Source organism: Anolis sagrei, chromosome 4 (genome assembly GCF_037176765.1).
Source record: "Anolis sagrei isolate rAnoSag1 chromosome 4, rAnoSag1.mat, whole genome shotgun sequence".
NCBI lineage: Eukaryota > Metazoa > Chordata > Lepidosauria > Squamata > Dactyloidae > Anolis > Anolis sagrei.
Window position 1 is genome coordinate 121,863,582 of NC_090024.1, and position 21,927 is coordinate 121,885,508.

General features: G+C 39.8%; 1 protein-coding gene across 2 annotated transcripts in view; it reads right to left on the bottom strand.

The window, feature by feature from the left end:
* C4H1orf21 (chromosome 4 C1orf21 homolog) overlaps positions 1 to 21,927 on the bottom strand; it is a 125,087-nt gene that overhangs the window by 41,232 nt on the left and 61,928 nt on the right. For both annotated transcript variants that reach the window (XM_060774498.2, XM_060774499.2), the window contains one exon: positions 21,216 to 21,310. In XM_060774498.2, coding sequence (XP_060630481.1) covers positions 21,216 to 21,310 — 95 coding nt within the window. The remainder of the gene's footprint in view (positions 1 to 21,215; positions 21,311 to 21,927) is intronic.

Genomic DNA, 21,927 nt, shown 5'->3' on the forward strand with positions numbered 1-21,927 from the left:
ATTAAAAATGAATTAAAGCTTTTTACTGAGCAAAGCAATTTAGAGTGGAATAACTATGCCACTTCAATTAGGATCACAAAAACACTTCAGGTTACACATCCAGTGAAGTGGGGAGAATGTTGCACTTGATTCATCTGGCTTCATTTCCCAGCTTAAGCAGAGTCCTAACCTCGATCAACAGTCTCTGCTTTCCCTTTATTAAAATGGGGATAAAATGTGATTTGACTGACAGGGTACTTGAACAAGACAAAGCATAAACAACATCTACCCTGTTGATTAATTCAATCATCCTCTGCCTTACCCTGTTGAGACATACTTCCCTTTAGTCAAGGTCATATGAAATAATCAAAATCATGCATCATGAGCTCTGGGGGCAATGCTGCCCATTCTTCCATTAAAAACTCAAGAATATCCTAGAATCACATTTCCCCCTGCACATACAACTTTCCCTGCTCTTTCATTTATGGAGGTAATTGTGTTTAACATTCATAGGCTCTCACTTGTGGCCAAGGATGATTGTCTTCCAAGGGTAGAGTCTTGGAGGTGGGCTACCCTTGAAGACAGCCCGGAAACTACAACTTGTCCAATGTTCGGCAGCCAGATTAATAACTGGGGCGACCTACAGGGAGCGCTCTACTCCTCTGTTTAAGAAGCTCCACTGGCTGCCGTTTATTTTCCGGTCCCAATTCAAGGTGCAGGTTATCACCTATAAAGCCCTAAACAGTTTGGGACCCGCATACCTTTGTGACTGCATCTCCCTCCATGAACCACCTCGAGCCTTCCGATCTTCCGAGGAGGCCCTTCTCTCGCCCCTGCCAGTTTCTCAAGCTCACCTAGTGAGTACAAGGGAGAGAGCCTTTTCCGCTGTGACTCCCTGATTCTGGAACTCACTGCCTGGAGAAATTAGGAAAGCCCCTTCCCTAGAAATTATTAAGAAGAACCTTAAAACCTGGCTCTTCCGCTGTGCCTTTGATGAGTAGGTATATAATCCCATATGACTGCTCAGCTGCAAAGTTCTGTTATTGGAGTATACGTCCCCACCTCATGGGAAAGCTTGATGAGCTATCATGAGCCCGCTATAATGAGCCCGCCTCCGTAAATTATCTGCTTCTCTCTTTTATTCTATGATTCCTGTTATTAGAGGTTTGTTAATGTCCAGTTTCATTTCATAGAATCATAGAATCAAAGAGTTGGAAGAAACCTCATGGGCCATCCAGTCCAACCCCCTGCCAAGAAGCAGGAATATTGCATTCAAATCACCCCTGACAGATGGCCATCCAGCCTCTGTTTAAAAGCTTCCAAAGAAGAAGCCTCCACCACACTCCGGGGCAGAGAGTTCCACTGCTGAACGGCTCTCACAGTCAGGAAGTTCTTCCTCATGTTCAGGTGGAATCTCCTTTCTAGTAGTTTGAAGCCATTGTTTCGCGTCCTAGTCTCCAGAGAAGCAGAAAACAAGCTTGCTCCCTCCTCCCTGTGGCTTCCTTTCACATATTTATACATGGCTATCATATCTCCTTCTCTTCTTCAGGCTAAATATGCCCAGCTCCTTAAGCCACTCCTCATAGGGCTTGTTCTCCAGACCCTTGATCATTTTAGTCGCCCTCCTCTGGACATATTCCAAGTTGTCAATATCTCTCTTGAACTGTGGTGCCCAGAATTGGACAAAATATTCCAGGTGTGGTCTAACCAAAGCGGAATAGAGGGGTAGCATTACTTCCCTAGATCTAGACACTATGCTCCTACTGATGCAGGCCAAAATCCCATTGGCTTTTTTTTTTGCTGCCACATCACATTGTTGGCTCATGTTTAACTTGTTGTCCACGAGGACTCCAAGATCTTTTTCACATGTACTGCTCTCGAGCCAGGCATTGTCCCCCATTCCTTATCTTCGCATTTCGTTTTTCCTGCCAAAGTGGAGTATCTTGCATTTGTCACTGTTGAACTTCATTTTGTTAGTTTGAGCTTCCCCAGAAACATAACAAATGTGTGTATGCACTTGAAGTCTAAACATGGTATGCTGTGTATCAAAGGATGTGGATTATAATTCACAAATACTTCAACCAGAAGGCATATCAATCATAAAGGTGCTGCAAGGTTCTTTGTTGTTTTGCAGATGAGTAAATAAAACAAAAATATTTGAAAACCCTAAAGGATATGCAATCTGGTCTGTGGCTGGTTCCATTCCTCAGAACATTTTCTTTGTGCCTTTTTTACATTCTAGATAAGATAGTGTTAAAGGAAGGGCCAAAATACCTTTAATGGGGGCTCATATGTAAGGAGGAAAGAGTCTTTTTTTCAATAAGCCTCACTACACTTTTATGCAAAAGAGACCTGAAAAACTGAGTTCTCATTGGCTAAGCCATCAACTATTAGCAGAAACATGTGCTTCTTAGAGTAGCCAATGCGCTGCCAATCCCCATAAGCACTATATATTCCCCACTGATGAGAAATGAGGTCAACCTAACGATTTAGTTAGGTTGACCTCATTCGAGAAGACAGGGCTCTGAAGGACACTGAGGATTCTGCAGGCTGATACTTTCTCTTTCAGTACTGCAGTATTAAAGAGGGAAAGTAGCTGCTCAAAGGTGCTCTCATCCACAGAATCCCTAGCCTGTTTGGGAACACAGTTTTCCTAAACCTTACAGTTATCAGAGGAGCATTCCTGATGTCTGTAATCATGTTTTCCTACACAGCATACTCTTTATACCTATGTTGATCCCACAGAAAAAATAGCAAGTTGCCTCTATAACAGCCTTCCCCACCCAGCATCCTTTAAGAAGCATAGTCCAATGCACATAGCAGATGCTGGGATTGGGAAGGTTGCTCTGTACGATAAATTAATGCTCAAAGCAAACCTTTCGGTTATATGGATGTCTTTTTCAAAAATAAGAAGAAAATGTTATAGGTTGGCTCTCTCTCTCCAATCAATTATTTCACCTTCAGAAGTTGGAGCTGCCTGAAGTTGAGGCAACCTATCATGCAGGGGCATGCCTTGTACTTCTGGAAGCACAGAAAGATGCACTGAATCCATGAAGATTGGTACCAAGGTCTTTACAGATTCAATACAAATAGATTGACCTGCCTGAGCCAAAAGATGTGGCCGAAGAGATGGGAACTTGGAGTGAGGGCGATTCATAATCTGTCAACTTCTTTTTCTTATGACACTTCAAAAACAAATAAAAGACATTTTATGACACAAAGTTTCTGAGATCTGCCCTTTTGAAGGAGCTTACAAAACCCTAGAAGGCACAGCCAAAAGGTTTATTATCTTGAGAGATACAGTCCAGCTCTCAGAGGGATGCATCAATAGGGTGAGCTGGAGGAGAGGAAAATGAATACTGAAAAGCTGCTAAATGGATTGAAGTAAGCATTGTCTTCTGCCTACATCATCAGTTGGGAGGCCCCTCCTCGCTCTGGCACCAACTGCTGCTCTGGCCAGAGTGAAGACAGAGGGGAGCAGAAGACATTTCCATCTTGTCTTTACTAATAATATAATATAACATATTGTATATACATATAATATTTATAATATTATAATGTAATACAATATAATACTAGTGATAATAATACAATATTATAATTATAATTATATATTTACATTACATGTAATATTACTAATAATATTACAATATAATGGTATAGTGCAATATTATCAGTATTATATATCTCTCTATATATAATGGTTCCTGTCGTAATGAGTGGCTTAAAAACAAAAGAACTACTGGGCCAATACCCACCAAATTTGGCAACAAAACTCCTCACCATACAAGGTGTGACCATCAATAATAAAAAACAAAAGAAAGAACTTACAAATCTTAAAAAAGGAGAAGATGCCACTGGGCATGCGTACAGGGAGGGGGAGTGTGCGCGCTCGCACACACAGGGCAGCTCCATGTGGTGGAGCCTGTGCTGGCAACGGCCTGGAGTCAGCCTTGGCTCCTCGAGGTTCTGCAGCAGGAAGGCATTCACCAGCCTGACCAAGGCAGCTGGAGGCAGAGAAACCTCTTCTTCCTCCTTCTCCCTCCTGCCTCGGGGGTAGGGATTGGAAATAAGTATGCCGAAGAAAGAGGAGGAGGAGGAGGAGGTCCGATTTAGCAGCAGGCTGCTGAAAAATCTTCTCTGATAATTTTTGGCTATTCAATTATTCCACATTTGACACCAGCCTTCCTTTGAATCCCTTGTTAATACTTGGTTGAGAGACAATGTTAACTCTTTGTATTCCTTACCACAGACAACCCGGTGAAATTAATGGGATTCCTATAAGTCAATAGGTGACCTGAAGGCACACACACACAGTGTTAATTATGAAACTTTAAAATTATGGTTTCACTGCAGATTTGATTTGTATTTTATTGCAAAGTAATGGAGTGGTTAGTTCATCTTTTGGTGTAATGAGAAGAAATGTGACATAAAAATGCCCTATTTCTTCAATTTTAAGGCACACTTTTTCAAATATAAACATCTCTAAAAATGGGGCGTGTTTTAGAATTATGGGTATGTGCACACACACACATATATTCTGTTGGTAGTACGGAAAGTAGTGCAAGCCTTACAATCAATGACATCTTAGAACTGACATTTCTTGGTTCTCATCTACAGACCACTGCAAATAGAGAAATGTTCAAAGAAACAAAATAACAGGGTTATTTTTGCATAGTACTTAGCTTGATATATTGTTACACACTTCTTATAGAGGGTTCATCAACTTTATTTTGGATTCATCTTATTGATTGTTTATAAGTATATAGTGTAATATCAGATAATATGACAAAGTTCCTGCAAAATCAATATGTGCTGCCTATTTTAAAATGCTTCCCTATAGCAGAAAACAAAGTTTATCTGTCAAGTAGCGTGAAATTAGCAAGCGAAAAGAACAAAAGGTGCATCTACTGACAACACTGTTGACATATAGACCCTTTTAACTGTCTGGCATTCACAACAGGTCACAGGAGCTCCCAGCTATAGAAAGATTTTTGACTGCAATGTAACTACCTAACAAAACATTTTTCCAAGAACAGGATGTTTTAAAGACAAAGTTAGACATGACAGAAAATCATGACTTCAAAAACAACATCCCTATGTTGTGCTTCTCCAATTCTTCTTCTTACAGTACATATACACTGTAAGATATGCCACACAACAGATATCACATGACACATCTGCTTTATGACGTTTTGAAGGGAGAGAAAGGGAACTGTAATAGAAAGCTGTTGCATTTGAGCATCACTCAGTGATAGTCATAACACATAACATCTGGCTCCGAATTAAGTAGATGGATTTTGTAGAACATATGGCCCAAAACCATAATCTTTATCCTAATCCTAGCTACAGAACAATATCACCTAAAAATAGTTCTAACACCAATTCATTTTTGTGTGTGCTCTATTTGTTTATGTGTGTTCATTATATTGCTGTGGTGAAGTGATTCAATCAGGGAACTCGTAGCCCCGAGTTTACAGGATCTCAGTAGGGTTGTTGATGACCAGGTCTCTTGAAGGGCTCTGATTTATAGAATCATCAAAAGTCAAAGTTGACTTGATGGTAAAAAAACAACAACAAAAATCTTGTAACAACAACTATAATGTTATTACTACTTCACAAAGAAATTAAAGACATGTGAAAATGGGGTGCTGGAAGCTCAGGTTGAGGGAACAGCATTCTTAAGGTTACACTGGGGAGGGATTTGGACCATACAAATTAGAATCATAGAATCACAGAGTTCGATTGCCATTAGTCTTTCAGTCACTAGAGTGAAAGACGCAGTTAAATTTTATTTTGGAGTGTTATGTGGCTTCCAGGCTGTATGGCCCTGTTCTAGCAGCATTTTCTCCTAACACTTCATCTGCATCTGTGGCTGGCATCTTCAGAGAATCTGAAGATACCAGCCACAGATGCAGGCAAAATGTTAGGAGAAAATGCTGCTAGAACAGGGCCATACAGCCTGGAAGCCACACAATATTCCAGTGATTCCGGCAGTGAATGCATTCGACAATTATTTTAGTTTATTGATTGGTATCAGGAGTGTCAAACCCACTTTCACCAAGGGCCACATCAGTTTTATGGTTGCCTTCAAAGGGCTGTTTATAACTAAAACTCTATAAATGTAACTATGTTGTCCAGGCATTGAAAGCCTTGTGGACCTCATGCTTGTCATCCACCACAAAATAATATGTTAAAAACATAAAACAAAGATGAAAACACCAATACTAACAAAATGTAAAAAGAAAAGTATTGCTTAAAATTGACCAAGAAGCGTGCCAGAGGTAGGTTTTTAATTATATTTTGTATTCTGACCATTTGTTTAGCTGTCAAATCTCTTCCAGCAGGCCATTTCACAGTCTAGGAGAGGCCAAAGCGAATAAGCTTGATATACCTCTAACTCCAGAGGAAAGCACCTCTGTCTTACCTGGATCCAGCTTCAAGTTATTTTTCTTCATTCTTTATCTCCTCCAGGCATTCATTTAGAGGAGACATACTATCCTTAGCTAAGTCATTTTTGAAAGCTTGAAATGATAGCATGCCTTGACCTCTGAACAAGAATGACATGCAGATTTGTGAAGTGTTTCACACACACACATAGCCTTTATTGGCATACAACAACAAAATCATAACACATGTATATACAACAAGAGGAAGTCACATTACAACAAGAGGAGGTCACAAATCTGCTCAATTCCACTCAAATGTGATGTCCAGTAAAGGATTTCCCAAGAAAAATTACTATAATCCAGAGATTCCTGAGCCTGTCATCACCTGCCTTGCTGTGAGAATTCCCATGTGTTGGTTCTCCATATGTGCCTTCTCAGATCTGTGATCTTCAGATTCCCCTATAACAATTTCCAGTGGAATCTGAAAATGTTAGCATCTGAGAAGGCGAGCATGGAGAACAAATAAACATTAATATTGGGAAATATCAAGATAAGTTATCACATCAAGCACATTTTCTGCCTACACATATATACAATGTAGGCAGAAAATTTTCCTGATAATCTATCTTGATATTTTAACATTATTCCAACATTGCTTAACAATCCTGCTGTGGCAGAACATCTACTACTGAGCTTGAACTGCTAAGGGAGAAGAATAGTTTGCCCCTGAACAAGGATGACATGCAGATTCACAGAGTGTTTCATGTTTACAAGGACAACAAATGAAACAATATTAAAGGCCCCAACTATGATATAAAATGTATAACAATGTTCTAACTAGAGTAGGCTTGTCATATCTGTGTACTCAGGATCCACAGATTCAATCCACTGTGGATTTAAAGTAGAAGAAGCCAGAAGTCCCTACATCAGTCTCTTCTTGTATTTAGTATTGACAAACTGGAACGTGTCCAGAGGAGGGCGACTAAAATGATCAAAGGTCTGGAGCTGCTTAAAGAACTGGGTCTGCTTAGCCTGAAGAAGAGAAGGTTGAGAGGAGACATGATAGCCATGTATAAATATGTGAAAGGATGTCATAAGGAGGAGAGAGCAAGCTTGTTGTCTGCTGCCTTGGAGAGTAGGACTCAGAGCAATGACTTCAAATTACAGGAAAGGAGATTCCACTTGGACAAGAACTTCCTGACTGTAAGAACTGTTCAGCAGTGGAAGTCTCTGCCTTAGAGTGTGGTGGGAACTCCTTCCTTGGAGACTTTTAAGCAGAAGGTGGATGGCCATCTTTCGGGGGTGCTTTGAGTGTGCTTTTCCTGTATAGCAGGGGGTTCAACTAGAAATGTATTTTTCCATTATTTTATGATTCTAATAAATACTAATAAATATTATCTCCCCATTTAACTGTTTGCTCATTTCTTTGCAAGACAGAAGCAGACTGTTGGCATGCTCACTGCAGGTGGAAGAGCGTGGAATTGGTAGCCAGGTTTGCTACTGCCAAGCCTTTCACTCTGCAGGGATGGGTCGCATCCCAATGCAAACTATTTTCTCCTGCTGCTTCATCACAATTCTGCGTCAGCTATGACAGAAAACAGTGTTTTACCTTCAGGAGAAACACTGCAGCTGTGGGGATGTCTTTCCCCACAAGCTCTGAGATTTCCCCCCCCCCCCCATCTCCCTATATCCCACGAAGAGGGGAGCAGGTACGTAGCATGCAATCCCAACTTAAATCCATCTCTCCCACACATGATATTCTCTCCCAACATCCCATCTCCAAGAATGAACACTTGACACTCAGAACATGCTGCTTTCTCCACTGCTACCCTATGCTATTTGATTAACAGGGACTTGAGCATTCCATTTTTTTCTATCTGTGCAGGGTCCTGAAATTGAATCCCAGTGGATCTCAAACCAATGAGTTTTAGTAGTTATTGGTAATAAGTTACCTTTTTGGTAATGCGAACCTAATGGAGCTATAATTCAGGAATGGAGCAACAAGAAAGGAATGATGTGACTTAAATGACACAATCAAGCACATTTTCTAGCTACTTTTGAAAGTAGCTTTTTAAGGCACTTTCAAAGGAATATTTTTAGGTTTTGTGCCATTTGCTTATCAATTTTCAAGTTATTTTATTTGAAAAGTAACAAAAGAACAAGACAAGACGCACAAGACATAACACAACGGGTTCCTCTCCAGTGACTGTGTATTGATAGCAAATTGTTTAAAAATTTTCTATACTTTTTTTACTAGATCAGCTGGTGGAATTTAAGACACAAGTGAAGACCTATCTCTTCTGGCAGACTTACCTAGATAGTTTTAATGATGAATTTTAAACTTCAGTTCTATATCTAATTTTTGTTTTGCTATTATTAAATCAGTATGTATGCATACTCAAGTATACATATGTATGCAGCAACGGGGCCAAGAAGGCAGGCTTTTATTTGTGTGTGCTGTGGATTACACATTCTCCATCCTCGTTATTCCTTGGAGCATTTTTTTTATTTCCTCTTTAACTGTTCATTAAGCATCATGTCATCACTAACATTAACTCCCATTAGAACTATCAAGGGTTAAAGAAAACTGAAAACAACCCTTCAAACCATAGCATCAAATACTTAGCAGAATGAAATCCCTAGCTAGTTTACTCTGTAGCCAATATTGGGGTGGACATCATGCTTTAAAATGGTTAAAGCAAAAAGATGGGAATACATTATCCAAACAAGGTGGGATTTGGCAATGGAACACAAGGGTTTGAATGCCGCTCATTACCTAATATATATTTAAATATATATTTAAAAATTTGTCAGGATTGATGGTGATTTCCAGCTGTGTTTTAATTAGAAACAAATATAATATCAGATTAGGGTGCAGTGTAGGGGAGACGAGGATAGTTGATGCATATATCTATGGCTGAGCTACGTTGGTTTTAATTTGATAAATTCCTATATATTTGTATTCTATTTTAATAGGACCAGACATATGTTGTATGTTGTGTTTGCACTGTCTGTTTTTGATAAGGCCAACTGGCTAATCAATAAAATTGTTGTTGTTGTTTAGAAACAAATATAGGGGGCATAGAAGGACAATTGACAATTCCCAGCAAGTAACCCAATACTTCTGCACACACCTACAAATTATCTCATTTTGAAGCTATCTGCAAAAAAAATTTTTTTTAAAAAAAGCCCTATTGCTACCACTCTCCGTCACAAAGATATCTCAGAATCCAGAGAAAGTATATGGAAAGCAGTGCTTTGCTAGGCTTATAAAAAGTCCATCACGTTCTCTAACATCAATCTGATCTCCAAGTCCTGATTAAACATTTGATATATAATCAACTAGCTGGACAGGGTTAATATTTGCTCTGCCTGTATAAAGGAATAAAAATCACTCTTCATTGATTTTTGCTTAAAACATGATGAACATGTTAAAACATTTACCTTGAAATAATGGATCAATTCACATTTGCTTTACCAAATTTCTACTCCTAACAAGCAATCATTTGTGCTGCAAGGTAAGTTATCAGCGCCACCCACAATTCTGTAGCACAGAGATTTTTTCCATTACAAGTCCTGCTCAGGAAAGGAACTATGATATATGGGGGTGGTAAAATACGTTTATAGTACTTGGAAATACAACTTGCTTATATAAGAATGAAATTCAGCGACTGAGGACTCTGAAGAACAGTTTACACAAAGCCAGGTCATGGCATGACTGATGGTTAAAGGCCCTTTCTTGGAACTTGAATTGGGGAATCTCACAGTCACAAAACAACATTTAGGCAAGCAAGTTCTACAACTCCGACGGGAAATCATCCAAATCAACCCAACAAGTTATGACAAAAAAATGGTGGCTGGGCTGTGAGTGAAGAAGGCCCTGTATTTTCATTCTGGTTTTATTCCCCACTTTGAAAATGCTTTGAGCCCAATCAGTATGTTTACAGTGAGGATTTCCTGAACTAGAGTAGTTAGCATTAAAGCACCGAGGCTTTTAACTCAAGAGTAAAATGAGGCATGATAGAAGTGCATAAAAGTATCCATTTAGGCAAGGTGTAGAATCAAACTGTCTCTTGGCCAAGGTGGCTAGGGCTGCTGGGACCTACACTTCAACACCACTAGGGAGTTGTGCCTACCTCTGATGTAGAGAAAAATTCTTCCTTTGCACAATACATAAGAATGTGAAGTCATCCAGTAAAGTGTAGTATTCAAGGACAGAAAAAGAAAACTCACACAATTAGACTTCTTACCACAAAAATGTATCACTTGTCAACTTGGACAACTTTGAAAGGGGAATTGGAAAAGATTTCATGCAATACTTTTTAGTCACAATGGGTATACATTTTCTCCAGTACTGGAGGCACAGGAGCACTGCAATCAGTTGTTCAAGATCAGGAATAGGAATGTGCAATTGTCATACTAATCACATGCTTGTAAGTTCTATGAAGGCAACTGGTTAGCTGCTGTGCCAGGACCTGCCTTTGTCCTGCTTCAGCTTGGCTCAGGGCCCTTCCACATAGCCTTATATCCCAGAATATCAAAGCAGAAAATCCCACAATATCTGCTTTGAACTGGGTTACCTGAGTCCACACTCAGATAATGTGGGATTTTCCACCTTGATATATATTCTGCAATATAAGGCTGTGTGGAAGGGCCCTCATTCTTATGTTTGTAATGGTTCTTGGGTCAATACCATGAAAATCAAGGAAGCTGGAGCAGAGATTAGCAGGTTGTCCCACTCAGTGTACTCAAACACTTGCCAGCTAATGTGAGAGGTGGGTAAAGGGGGAAAGATTTGTAGTTGACCTGGCAGAGGTGGCAGATGAACAATGACAGCAAAAACAACTGAAATGTTTCATAATATCTTTTTACAGCGAGACTACCAGGCTCACGATAAGTGTGTGCATATATATGTGAGCCAATAAGACAGAGCAAGCATGCAACCTAGTCCCATTCGCCCCAGAAGCGAATGGTTTGTGAAGTAGTCAAATAATAATGCTCGAGCCATGAGGAGAGGCAGGTAAAATAATAATAATAATAATAATAATAATAATAATAATAATATGTTCTTACACCATCAGATGCATTATAATTGTATACTAGAATTCTATGAGTACTAAGACATGTCCTAAGCTATTTGGAAAGTGAGTTTATTTATTTGTGCATCTTCTGGTAAACCTGAACTGGCTGGGAATCTAATGCTATTATTCTTTTCTTGCCAGTGATATTTTGCTTCAAAGCATCAAAAAGAAGGATCTGAGAAGGGGAGTTCCCATTACAGCTTCTCTTACCACCTTATCCTGGTTCCTCAAAGGAAGTTCTTCATCTTGGGGTTCAGAATGCGTGGATAAGGATGGAATCAGATCCATTTAAGCAACCCACTGAAACATCATGGACAACTTAGAAGTACCTGAGAATAGCCTTTTGCAAGACCATTGAGGGATGCCATGTTAAACACAGCATAACTGAGAATGATAAGGCAACCAAATCATGTTGTTGTTGTTCATGCTGTTGTTGTTCAGTCATTTCTGACTCTTCGTGACCTCATGGACCAGTCCACACCAGAGCTCCCTGTTGGCTGTCACCACCCCAGCTCCTTCAAGGTCAATCCAGTTACTTCAAGGATACCATCCATCCATCTTGCCCTTGGTCAGCCCCCCTTCCCCTTTCCTTCCATTTCCCACAGCATCATTGTCTTCTCTAACCTTTCCTGTCTTCTCATGAGGTGGCCAAAGTACTTCATCTTGGCCTCTACTATCCTTCCCTCCAATGAGTAGTCGGGCTTTATTTCCTGAAGTATGGAATGGTTGGATCTTCTCGTGGTCCAAGGCACTCTCAGAACTTTCCTCCAGCACCACAGTTCAAAAGCATCTATCTTCCTTCGCTCAGCCTTCCCTAAGGCCCAGCTCTCACATCCGTAGGTGACTATGGGGAATACCATTGCTTTAACTATGTGGATCTTCATTGCCAGTGTGATGTCTCTACTCTTCACTATTTTATCGAGATTGGCCATTGCTCTCCTCCCAAGAAGTAAGCATTTCCTGATTTCCTGGCTGCAGTCTGCGTCTGCAGTAATCTTTGCACCTAGAAATACAAAGTCTGACACGGTCTCCATGTTTTCTCCCTCTATTTCCCAGTTCTCAATCATAATAGACTGCAATTTCACAAACGGGAGACAAACAAAGAGCTCAGTGTAAACAGGTACAAATATTAGATTTTTACCTCTCTAAAATGAGAAATACACTAAAAACAGAAGCTAATTACAAATGTGGTGTGTTCAACATCACTTAAAAGCACCACTGGTAAGTGTTTACAAATAAGGAGTGTCCTGGCTGCAATACAACACACCTCTTTTGTCCCTCCTGAAAATATCATGTCTTCTCTATCACACTGTCTTCTCTATCGCACTGAAAGTGCAATAGAGAAGAAGCAACTGTTCTTTGTCTCTAATGGGTTTCCCTTCCCACCTGACTGGTTTTCTTGGTTTCAACTACTGCCACCATCCCTACACTGCATATATGTCCACTCCATGTGCATAAAAGATAAAAGCCTCCATGTTAAATGGGGGGAACCCCTAAAACAACAATTACACTTAATTGAAAAAAGAAAGAGAATCTGTTTTCATTCTACAGCTCAATAATGTTTTCAACTTTAGAACAACAATTTAGTCCACATACTTCTGCCAAGCAAATAGAATAATGATTCTGGAAAAGAATCCTAGGTCCTCTGTCTACCATCACTGTGGTTTCAGGAATTTAAAGAAATGGTCCATGTTGAACACACCATGTGCGAAGCAGTGAAGTGCTGAAGTTCCCTACAAAAACACTTTGCTATGGTGGGGACAGCTGCACAATGCATATTGTAATGCCCAGAAACCTAGCCACCATTTTGTCCCTTCCCTTCATGGATTGAGGAAGCTTACAAAGAGGTGCTGGGATGCTGTTCAGCAAAAGCTACAACAGCTGGTGTTAAGGAAAACCTTCTGTTAACCCCCTCTCCATACTGAGCCCTGAGCAATTCCTTCTGCTACGTAAATGGAAATATATAATTAGTAACACTGTCAGTTTGTGACAATCAAACGTCATGGAAAAAATGATGAGAAATCTAGACATATGGACCTCAGAGAATGTCAACAGCAGCAGATGCCTCAGCTCATAAACAGATGCCCATCACACTGCCTTAAAAAAAAGGGGGGGGGGCAAAACAACAATGCTACTTAATTTGAGAGAAAGAGAAGCTGGTCACTTCTTTTTTCCCTTGTCATCAACTCTCACTCCAATTTCCCAATCTTTCCTTTTTGTCATGATACACCCATTTTCCTCTCCCTGAAATGTCCTCAATTCATTTAAAACTTAAGAGGAAACAAAGAGTAATATTAACAAGTACTAAAAAAAATACCAGCAACCAATAATTATATTGCCACAAAGAATCAAGCCTTCTTCATCTTATGGCTCTTTCCTCTTTACCATTGCAAGGAAGAGTAAGGTGGATGAAAGAATCAAGAGACTATTTCACTTGATTCCACTGAGCCACCTTGAATTGGCACAATCCAGTCCTTGGTGCTGAATGGATGGTAGATTTCAGGCAACATGTGCTAATGGTAGCAATGGCTATCTCTGGCTTTCAGGAGAAGGCAAAATTGTACATGACATAACATTTGTCCTAAGTTAACCTGCTACCAATCCAGTCAGCAAGTTTACAGAGGAGTGGGAAGGAGTGCTATCAAGCAGCAACATTAGACACCCAGGTCAACCTTGCACACATTGCTGTCCATAAAAAAATCTTATTCCTCAGCAAGCAATCCACCTGAGGTCTTGGAAGAATTCTGAAAAGCTAGGAACTCCAACAGTCTAAATAAACTGCTTAAAAAGTGGCCACCAAGATCAGCAGCTAATGTCTTTCCTAGCATTTGTGGCAGGAGAACTGAAATATAAAAACAGACCAGGAGTCTGCTAGAAAATCAAGAACATAAAAAAATATTTAATATGATATTGATAAAGCCATGGAACTGATTTTTAACACCACACAAAACAAAATGTATACATTATGGAGAAATACGTCAAAATTTGAAAAATCCATTCTAGAACTTACACAATTATTTGCACGTGGATTGACTATAAAATTTATTAAAATAACCTTATTTGTAGAAATGGAAAATGAGTAATTTTTAGGCTTTAATTTTAAGGTGTCTGTTACAACACACTGAAGGCAATGACAGGAAAGGATATGACCTGGAGATGTTTTTGGATTTATTCTAGCAGAAGAAATTAGGAGGCAGCAACTGTTTAAAAATACAGCATCAGTTTCTATCCCCTGTGACCTTTGATGTCCTCATTTTAAATTCTATTCAGGAACCTAGTTCAATGTCAGTCTCTGTGATAATGATCTCCCTATGGCAAACATAAATGTACTAAGTACTATATGAATGGCAACCCACATGAGATGAGCTATTTATTTGTATGTATGTGCAATTTGTTCAATGATGGCCCCTCCAAAAAGGAGGTGGCTATATCTTTTGGAACTTTTTCAGAGCACTGTGGACTTGCTCGCAAACTCCCAAAGTGAAGATCTTTAACTCAGACTGAATGCCTAAGCAAAACACAACTATTGTAATATGTCTATTATGTTCCTTTCTGTTTTCATTATCAGCTGCATCCTATCTGTGTAATGGTGATGAAGGGGTTTAAAGTGGCACTATATTATGTTGTTGTTGTTCATTCGTTCAGTCGTCTCCGACTCTTCGTGACCTCATGGACCAGCCCACGCCAGAGCTCCCTGTCGGCCGTCACCACCCCCAGCTCCTTCAAGGTCAGTCCAGTCACTTCAAGGATGCCATCCATCCATCTTGCCCTTGGTCGGCCCCTCTTCCTTTTGCCTTCCACTTTCCCCAGCATAATTGTCTTCTCTAGGCTTTGCTGTCTCCTCATGATGTGGCCAAAGTACTTCAACTTTGTCTCTAGTATCCTTCCCTCCAGTGAGCAGTTGGGCTTTATTTCCTGGAGGATGGACTGGTTGGATCTTCTCGCAGTCCAAGGCACTCTCAGAACTTTCCTCCAACACCACAGCTCAAAAGCATCGATCTTCCTTTGCTCAGCCTTCCCTAAGGTCCAGCTTTCACATCCGTAGGTTACTACAGGCAATACCATGGCTTTGACTAGGCGGATCTTTGTTGCCAGTCTGATGTCTCTACTCTTTACTCTTTTATCGAGACCGGACATTGCTCTCCTCCCAAGAAGTAAGCGTCTTCTGATTTCCTGGCTACAGTCTGCATCTGCAGTAATCTTTGTGCACTATATTATAGAGAATTGTAATTCATAAACCATTTCTCAAAGAAAGCCCAATTGAAGCTCTCAGACAGACTGTTTATACTATCATTGTAGGTTTGAAAAACAAAATCTATACGGTAATACAAAGAACACACAACTAACCAATCTAGCCTCTATAGGAAAGACAAATGTCAAGCTATATAAATACTATATCAATCTCATTTTATCTTTCTCAGAGGTAACATTTTATGCAGAAATACCATTTGTACTCCAATTAAACTAGCACTGGTTTCAGAATGTTAAATAAGATGTTATGGTGACATTTCTGTGAATGTACTACACTATTGTCGAACTAAAACAGTGAGTTCTTTCAAAAGTGGTGATAAATGGGTCTTTATAACTGGATAAATACCTTATTTACACCAAGCTTGTGCCCACAGGTTAAAAGAAGAGAAAGAGACATTTCCAGCCAGAGTTCTGCTAGGTCCTTCCAGAAGTGATTCATCTAGCCATGACCTTCACTTGTTTCCAGACACAGGAGAAACACAACAAGGGCCTGTAGCTACAGTGGGAATGAAATGAAAGCACTGCCCCTTAAATAGAATTATGTACCTCCAAAGGAATGTTTTAGTTAGTCCCCAAATATCTTGCATGGCCCATGACGTAAAACCTCAAATGAACATATATAAATACAGTTAAAGCAGCCAAAGAAAAAGAGACAGCACAGTTACTAGTTGACTATGGACACAGAAAATATAGGCACTCTAGCTGTAAATTGTGTTCAATATCTCATTATCTGCAATGCTAGACACTGGGGGACTAAAGGGAAATTCTGGGGGGGGGGGGGGGGAGGGTATTTAAAAGGCAATGCCCTTGTTCTCTATGTTTGTTATACCATGAGGCAAAAATGTATGTGTGAGAAGACAATCTTGAAAGACAAGCATAGATTTATTCTAACTGTGTTTAGGCTCAGATGTTTCAAAAGAAAGAAGTCTTCTGGCATGTTTCTGAGACCCAAGACAGCATCAAGGAAACTGTCCGCCATTTCTCTGCATGCCTTAAAGCAGCATGTCATCCAAAATAGACCTCATGTTTCCCCAGGCTTGAACAGAGGGCTGAGTTTCCCTGAATTTCTGTTCTTTATGTTCTTTCCAGTGGTAACTCAACAATGAGAGAACAGCAGTAGCCATAGGTGAAAAGCAAAAGCCTATGCTACTATTCTACAAGAAACATAGAAACATATTCTCAAAAGCAACATATGCCCCCAAATGAAATGGAAATAACGATTGTTTTTCTTCCTGTGTGCCTTATTTTAGCATGAACACTCAGGAGAAGGAGTGTGTTCAACCACCAGTGTTCAACATCCCATTGTGAATTAATTCTGATGAATCTGAATTTTACTGTTATAGAAGAGGGAGGAAAGCTTCTCTAATTCACTTCTACTAAAAATACACAATTTTATAAATCTCTGTAGTCTCTCTCCACAATCACTGCTTTTCTGCATTAAAATGTCCTGGAAAATGCAACCTTTTCTCAAGGAAAAGTTCTCCAGTGGATTTGAATATAATTTTCTCCACATTTTCCAGATAGGATGAGCAGATTACTACCCATTATTTCAAATGCGGCTGCTCTCTAAGTATACACAAACTGAAACTAGCAAGTTTTTTCATTCACTTTCTAAGTAAATCTCTAGCAGCCTGATACACTTTCTTATTAGAAATCTGAATCTTCACAAATAACTTACCACTGCAGTAATTTCTTGCTCCATTACCTGGGTACATTTTTAGAAGTGTGCCCATCTACAAAAACTGCCTTCCACATACATATCAATACAAGTCCAACAATGCATTAAGATCGGGGTGGACAACTGTGGAAGGCTAGGGGGGCATATAATGCCCCCCCCCCAAGAGAACTTGCAGTGCTGCACCCCTACTGCACCTGCTTTCCTAAAAGAAATCAAACCGTTTCCGTCTTCAAATGCCCTTTAAGGGCTATGGGGACATTTTGGGTCTTCCTGGTCTATATATGTCCTGGGCATGCTTTTTTTGTTCTTTTAACAAAAGAGCATGTGAAAACTTCCAGTGCTTTAAAACGGTCTCTCCTGGGCCACTTTAAATAGGCTTGGGAGCTCAAAACATAGTGGCTGGAAATGCCCTGTGCATTGAGGGTGGCAGCAAGTTGGACAAACTTCAGTCATTCTTCATATAGAATTGCTGCTCAAGAAATATATTCAATAACAACATGCCCAACAACAAAACACTGGTGCAGCCATCACTCAAAGCCTCATCTACAGGTTGAAAAAACAAGTTTCCCAGAGTTTTCATATAGCAGGTTCCCAAATGACTTAAAGCTACAAAACTGTTCTGATTTATTTGAATGTGATAGAAGGAAGGCTAAAAGAAGAATCATTTTAACCACATCCCCAGGCTCTACCTTTTAAAAATCTGATTGATCTTAACATTTTCCTATGTTCTAATTACAGAACAACACACACCTTTTTCCTGCAAAACATAAATTAACTCAGATTCCCAGAGGGAAAATGAGTCCTCTCCTGTCCTTTTTGAGTTGGCAAAGAGAAACTAGAAAAGTTGAATCAAAACCACTTTCTTCTTACAGTAGTATTTTTCAAGCTGTCATTTGAAGAAACCTGGGACTTTTTATCAAAGCTCTCCCTCCAAGGTTCCTTAATAAGACAACTAGTAAATGTGGTCAAACTCTCCGGAAATATAGTCAATATTATCCACAATCCAATTTCCTACTATAGAGAGGTTCGGGTGCATTCAATATTGCATACCTTCGTAACACAAGACAATTGTAAAGTCAGGTGATAGGTTACTACCTTGCATGAAATACTATTTTAAAGAAGCAATCTGTCAACTGCATGTAATGCATTAGCTGCTACTATGCGAAGGCAAATATTTTCGTAACATATTACTAGGGGGGAGTAACACTTGGAAAATACAAATATGACCCAAATGCCTCCCAAATGCTCTCTAAAATAAATGTTTCAGGAATGATGGGTAAGCATTATTGATTAGGTTCAAAAAGTACTATTATCCAGTCATAACATTTCTTTCTTGAATGGCTATGGATACCCACATTACAGACTTAAACTGGCATAACAGTTTAAACCCAGGATCCTGGGACCTATAGCTCTCTGTGTTGTGTTACAGATCTCTGATAGAAAAATCTCAGTAACTATAATTCTTAGCATTCTTTGGGCATAGTTATTACAGACTGGCATAAAACCAATTGGAGAGTTTCTGTACTTTAATGGTTGTATAGAGGCAGGAATTCCAGCAGGTTGCAACAGTATTTCACTCTAACAACCCTAAATATAAATCATCATCATCATCATCATCATCATCATCATCATCATTATCCTTTAATTACTTATTAATCGCTCTCCATCCGAGATGCTCTAGGTGATTTACAAGCTAAATTGTAAAAGACAAAAATACATACATACAGAAATTAATGATTAATATAGATCAAATGTTCTAGTAAAAAGCCAGGTCTTAAGTGCTAGAGTAAAAGGCCCTAAGTCACACATGGCTCTCATATAGGGAAGCAAGGAATTCCATAAGGCAGGGGCAGAAATAGAAAAAGCCCTGCGTCTGGTACTTTCCAAGTGCACTTCTCTAGGACCCAGTATATAGAGTAAGTTGCGTTGGGCTGGTCGTTGCGACCTCCAATGAAGGGAGAAGGAGTGACGTTCCCTAAGGTACGATGGACCCTGGCCGTAAAGAATTTTAAAGGTCAGAACTAGCATCTTATACAGACCACGGTAATCAGTTGGAAGCCAATGTAAATGCTGTAGCACTGGTGCTATATGGCATTTCATGAGCGTTCTTGTGAGTTACCTGGCTGCCGCATTCCGAACAATACGGAGATTTCGGGTTGTAGACATCGGAAGGCCAACATACAAGGTGTTGCAATAGTCTAGCCTAGATGTGACCGTGGCATAGATGACTGTTGCCAGAGCCTCATCAGATAGGTAGAGTGCCAATTGCCTCGTTTGTTGTAGATGGAAAAAGGCCTGTTTGCTGGCAGCAGCGACCTGAGTTTCCATTGTCAACTGCAAATCCAAAACGACACCTAAGCTCTTAACAGTGGATGATGGAGATAGGGCGGCACAATCGAAGGTGGGTAACGGATGAGTCAGACCTGTTGGGCGGCCATGCCAGAGAATGTCAGTCTTTGCCAGGTTCACCTTCAGTTTACTAGCACGTAGCCAGTTCGACAGAGCTTCCAGACATAAGGTGAAGTTGTCTGGTATTGATGTTGCTCCAGGCTCCAAGTGCAGAAGGAGTTGAGTGTCATCCGCATATTGGTAGCAGTTCAGGCCGAAACTCCGGACCAAACTAGCAAGAGGTCTAACGTAGATGTTGAAGAGAAGAAGGGGGGAGAATTGTCCCTTGAGTTGAACCAATTAAGGGCCTGACGGCGAACTCCGGACATGGCAAGATGGTGAATCATTAGATCGTAGTTAACGGTGTCAAACACTGCGGTAAGGTCGAGAAGTACCAGTAGCATAAATACAATACATCTCTTGTATCCACAAGACCAATATCTGTGATATCCATTTCCAACAAAATATGTTTTCTTTAGCCATTTTCTAGTTCCTCCAGAGCAACCCTATGGTATTTTTGGGCTAGAAGCTCTTCGTTTCAATAGGTTTCATTATAATCCGTAGTTTCCTTGTGATATTAAGGAACATAGTCCCAGCAGATATTGGCGTCAACCTGTATGCAATGCAGGTATATCCTGGGTGATATTAACCATGGAAAATAATACTGAAAGCACATGCTGAACTAGTTTTAATTAGTGTTACATGGTTTAATTTGTACATTTTGGCATTTGTATACACTTACATTTTATAATTTTTTGAATTCAAGTTTCCGCTTTCAAAATTTCAGAAAATATGGCCCATTTGCTTTCAAAGAATCTTTATAAAAAATTAAAAAAACTGGAAGTCATGAGTCATGGCAAGCTTAATTTTGCATTCTTTCTGTTGGACAGAAAACTGCAGGACAGCCAGAGCCCTGTCAGTATGCAACTCAGGATAAAAAGAGGATAACACAAGGCATAAAACCCAAATAACAACAACAACAAAAATTGTTTAAACATTGCCACATACAATTCTCCACTGTAACCACAAGATACATCTTTAAGTTTCCAATTTTGCACTCTTTAAAATGCAGTGTGGGAACTCAGAGAGTAAATAATGACAGACATCTACTTAAAAGTAGGTAGTTTCCCTCTCAAAAGGCAGTAAATGTTGCTAACAGCTCCTTTGAGCACAAACACATTCATCATGAGCCAAGCAGCATTACCACTTGCAAAGGGGCTGAATACAAATGCCCATTCTACTGGAGCACACTCCACGGTGCCAAGAGTGGGATAATTCATCGAGACAAGCAGGCAAGGTAACATTTTGCACTTTCCCTCTGAGCTATAAATAGTGGTGGCATTTTCAAGACAGCTCTTCTCCGGTACACTAAGTGTTCTACCTACTTTAAATTTCATTACAGACGCAAAAAATGAAGTTGTTACATTAGTAATAACATTCATCCCTTACCAAGTTTTCCTGGTTTCTGGCAGCAATTTTCTGATCATCCTCCCCTCCGTTTTTCATGTATTTGACTTCTTCCACAGGTTTGATTCTATACTCATCTGAGGATCAAGTAGAAAACAAGATACATGTAAGAACACTTAGGATACATGCATGGCCTAGCAAATAAAAGTGCAAATGGCTAATTTTTTAAAAAACTTTTTAAAGTGCAAAAATATTTTAATAATATTTTGTAGTATTGGAGGGATGTTGCCTGGGTGTCTGATGAGCTGCTACCCCCTGCTTTTATCCCTTCTTTCTCGTTCCCTCCCCTCAACTCTTTTCCCCTCTCCTTTCTCTTCTTCCTTTTGCTTTCTTCTCCCTCTATTCCTTCTCCACTCCTTTCTTTCTCTTCTTCCTTCCCCTCCCATCCCCTTTTCCCCTTCTCCAGCTATGAGAGAGCCCACCTCCGTTCCTCTGCATATCACATTTCTTTCCCAGTGATGTAACAAAAGCCAAAAGATAATCCAGTGACATCACAGAGGGATACTTCACCTAGCAACAGCCTTTGTAGTAAAGACAGACAGGTAGACAGGCATACTTTGATATTTATATATACAGATTGTTGCAGAAGTGAATCACAATTAGTGCTAGAATATCTAAAGCCTACTTACAAAATTACACAGATCACAGAAATGTGTGTTAAGGAGCTGCCAACACAAGGTCTCCACTTTGGAAT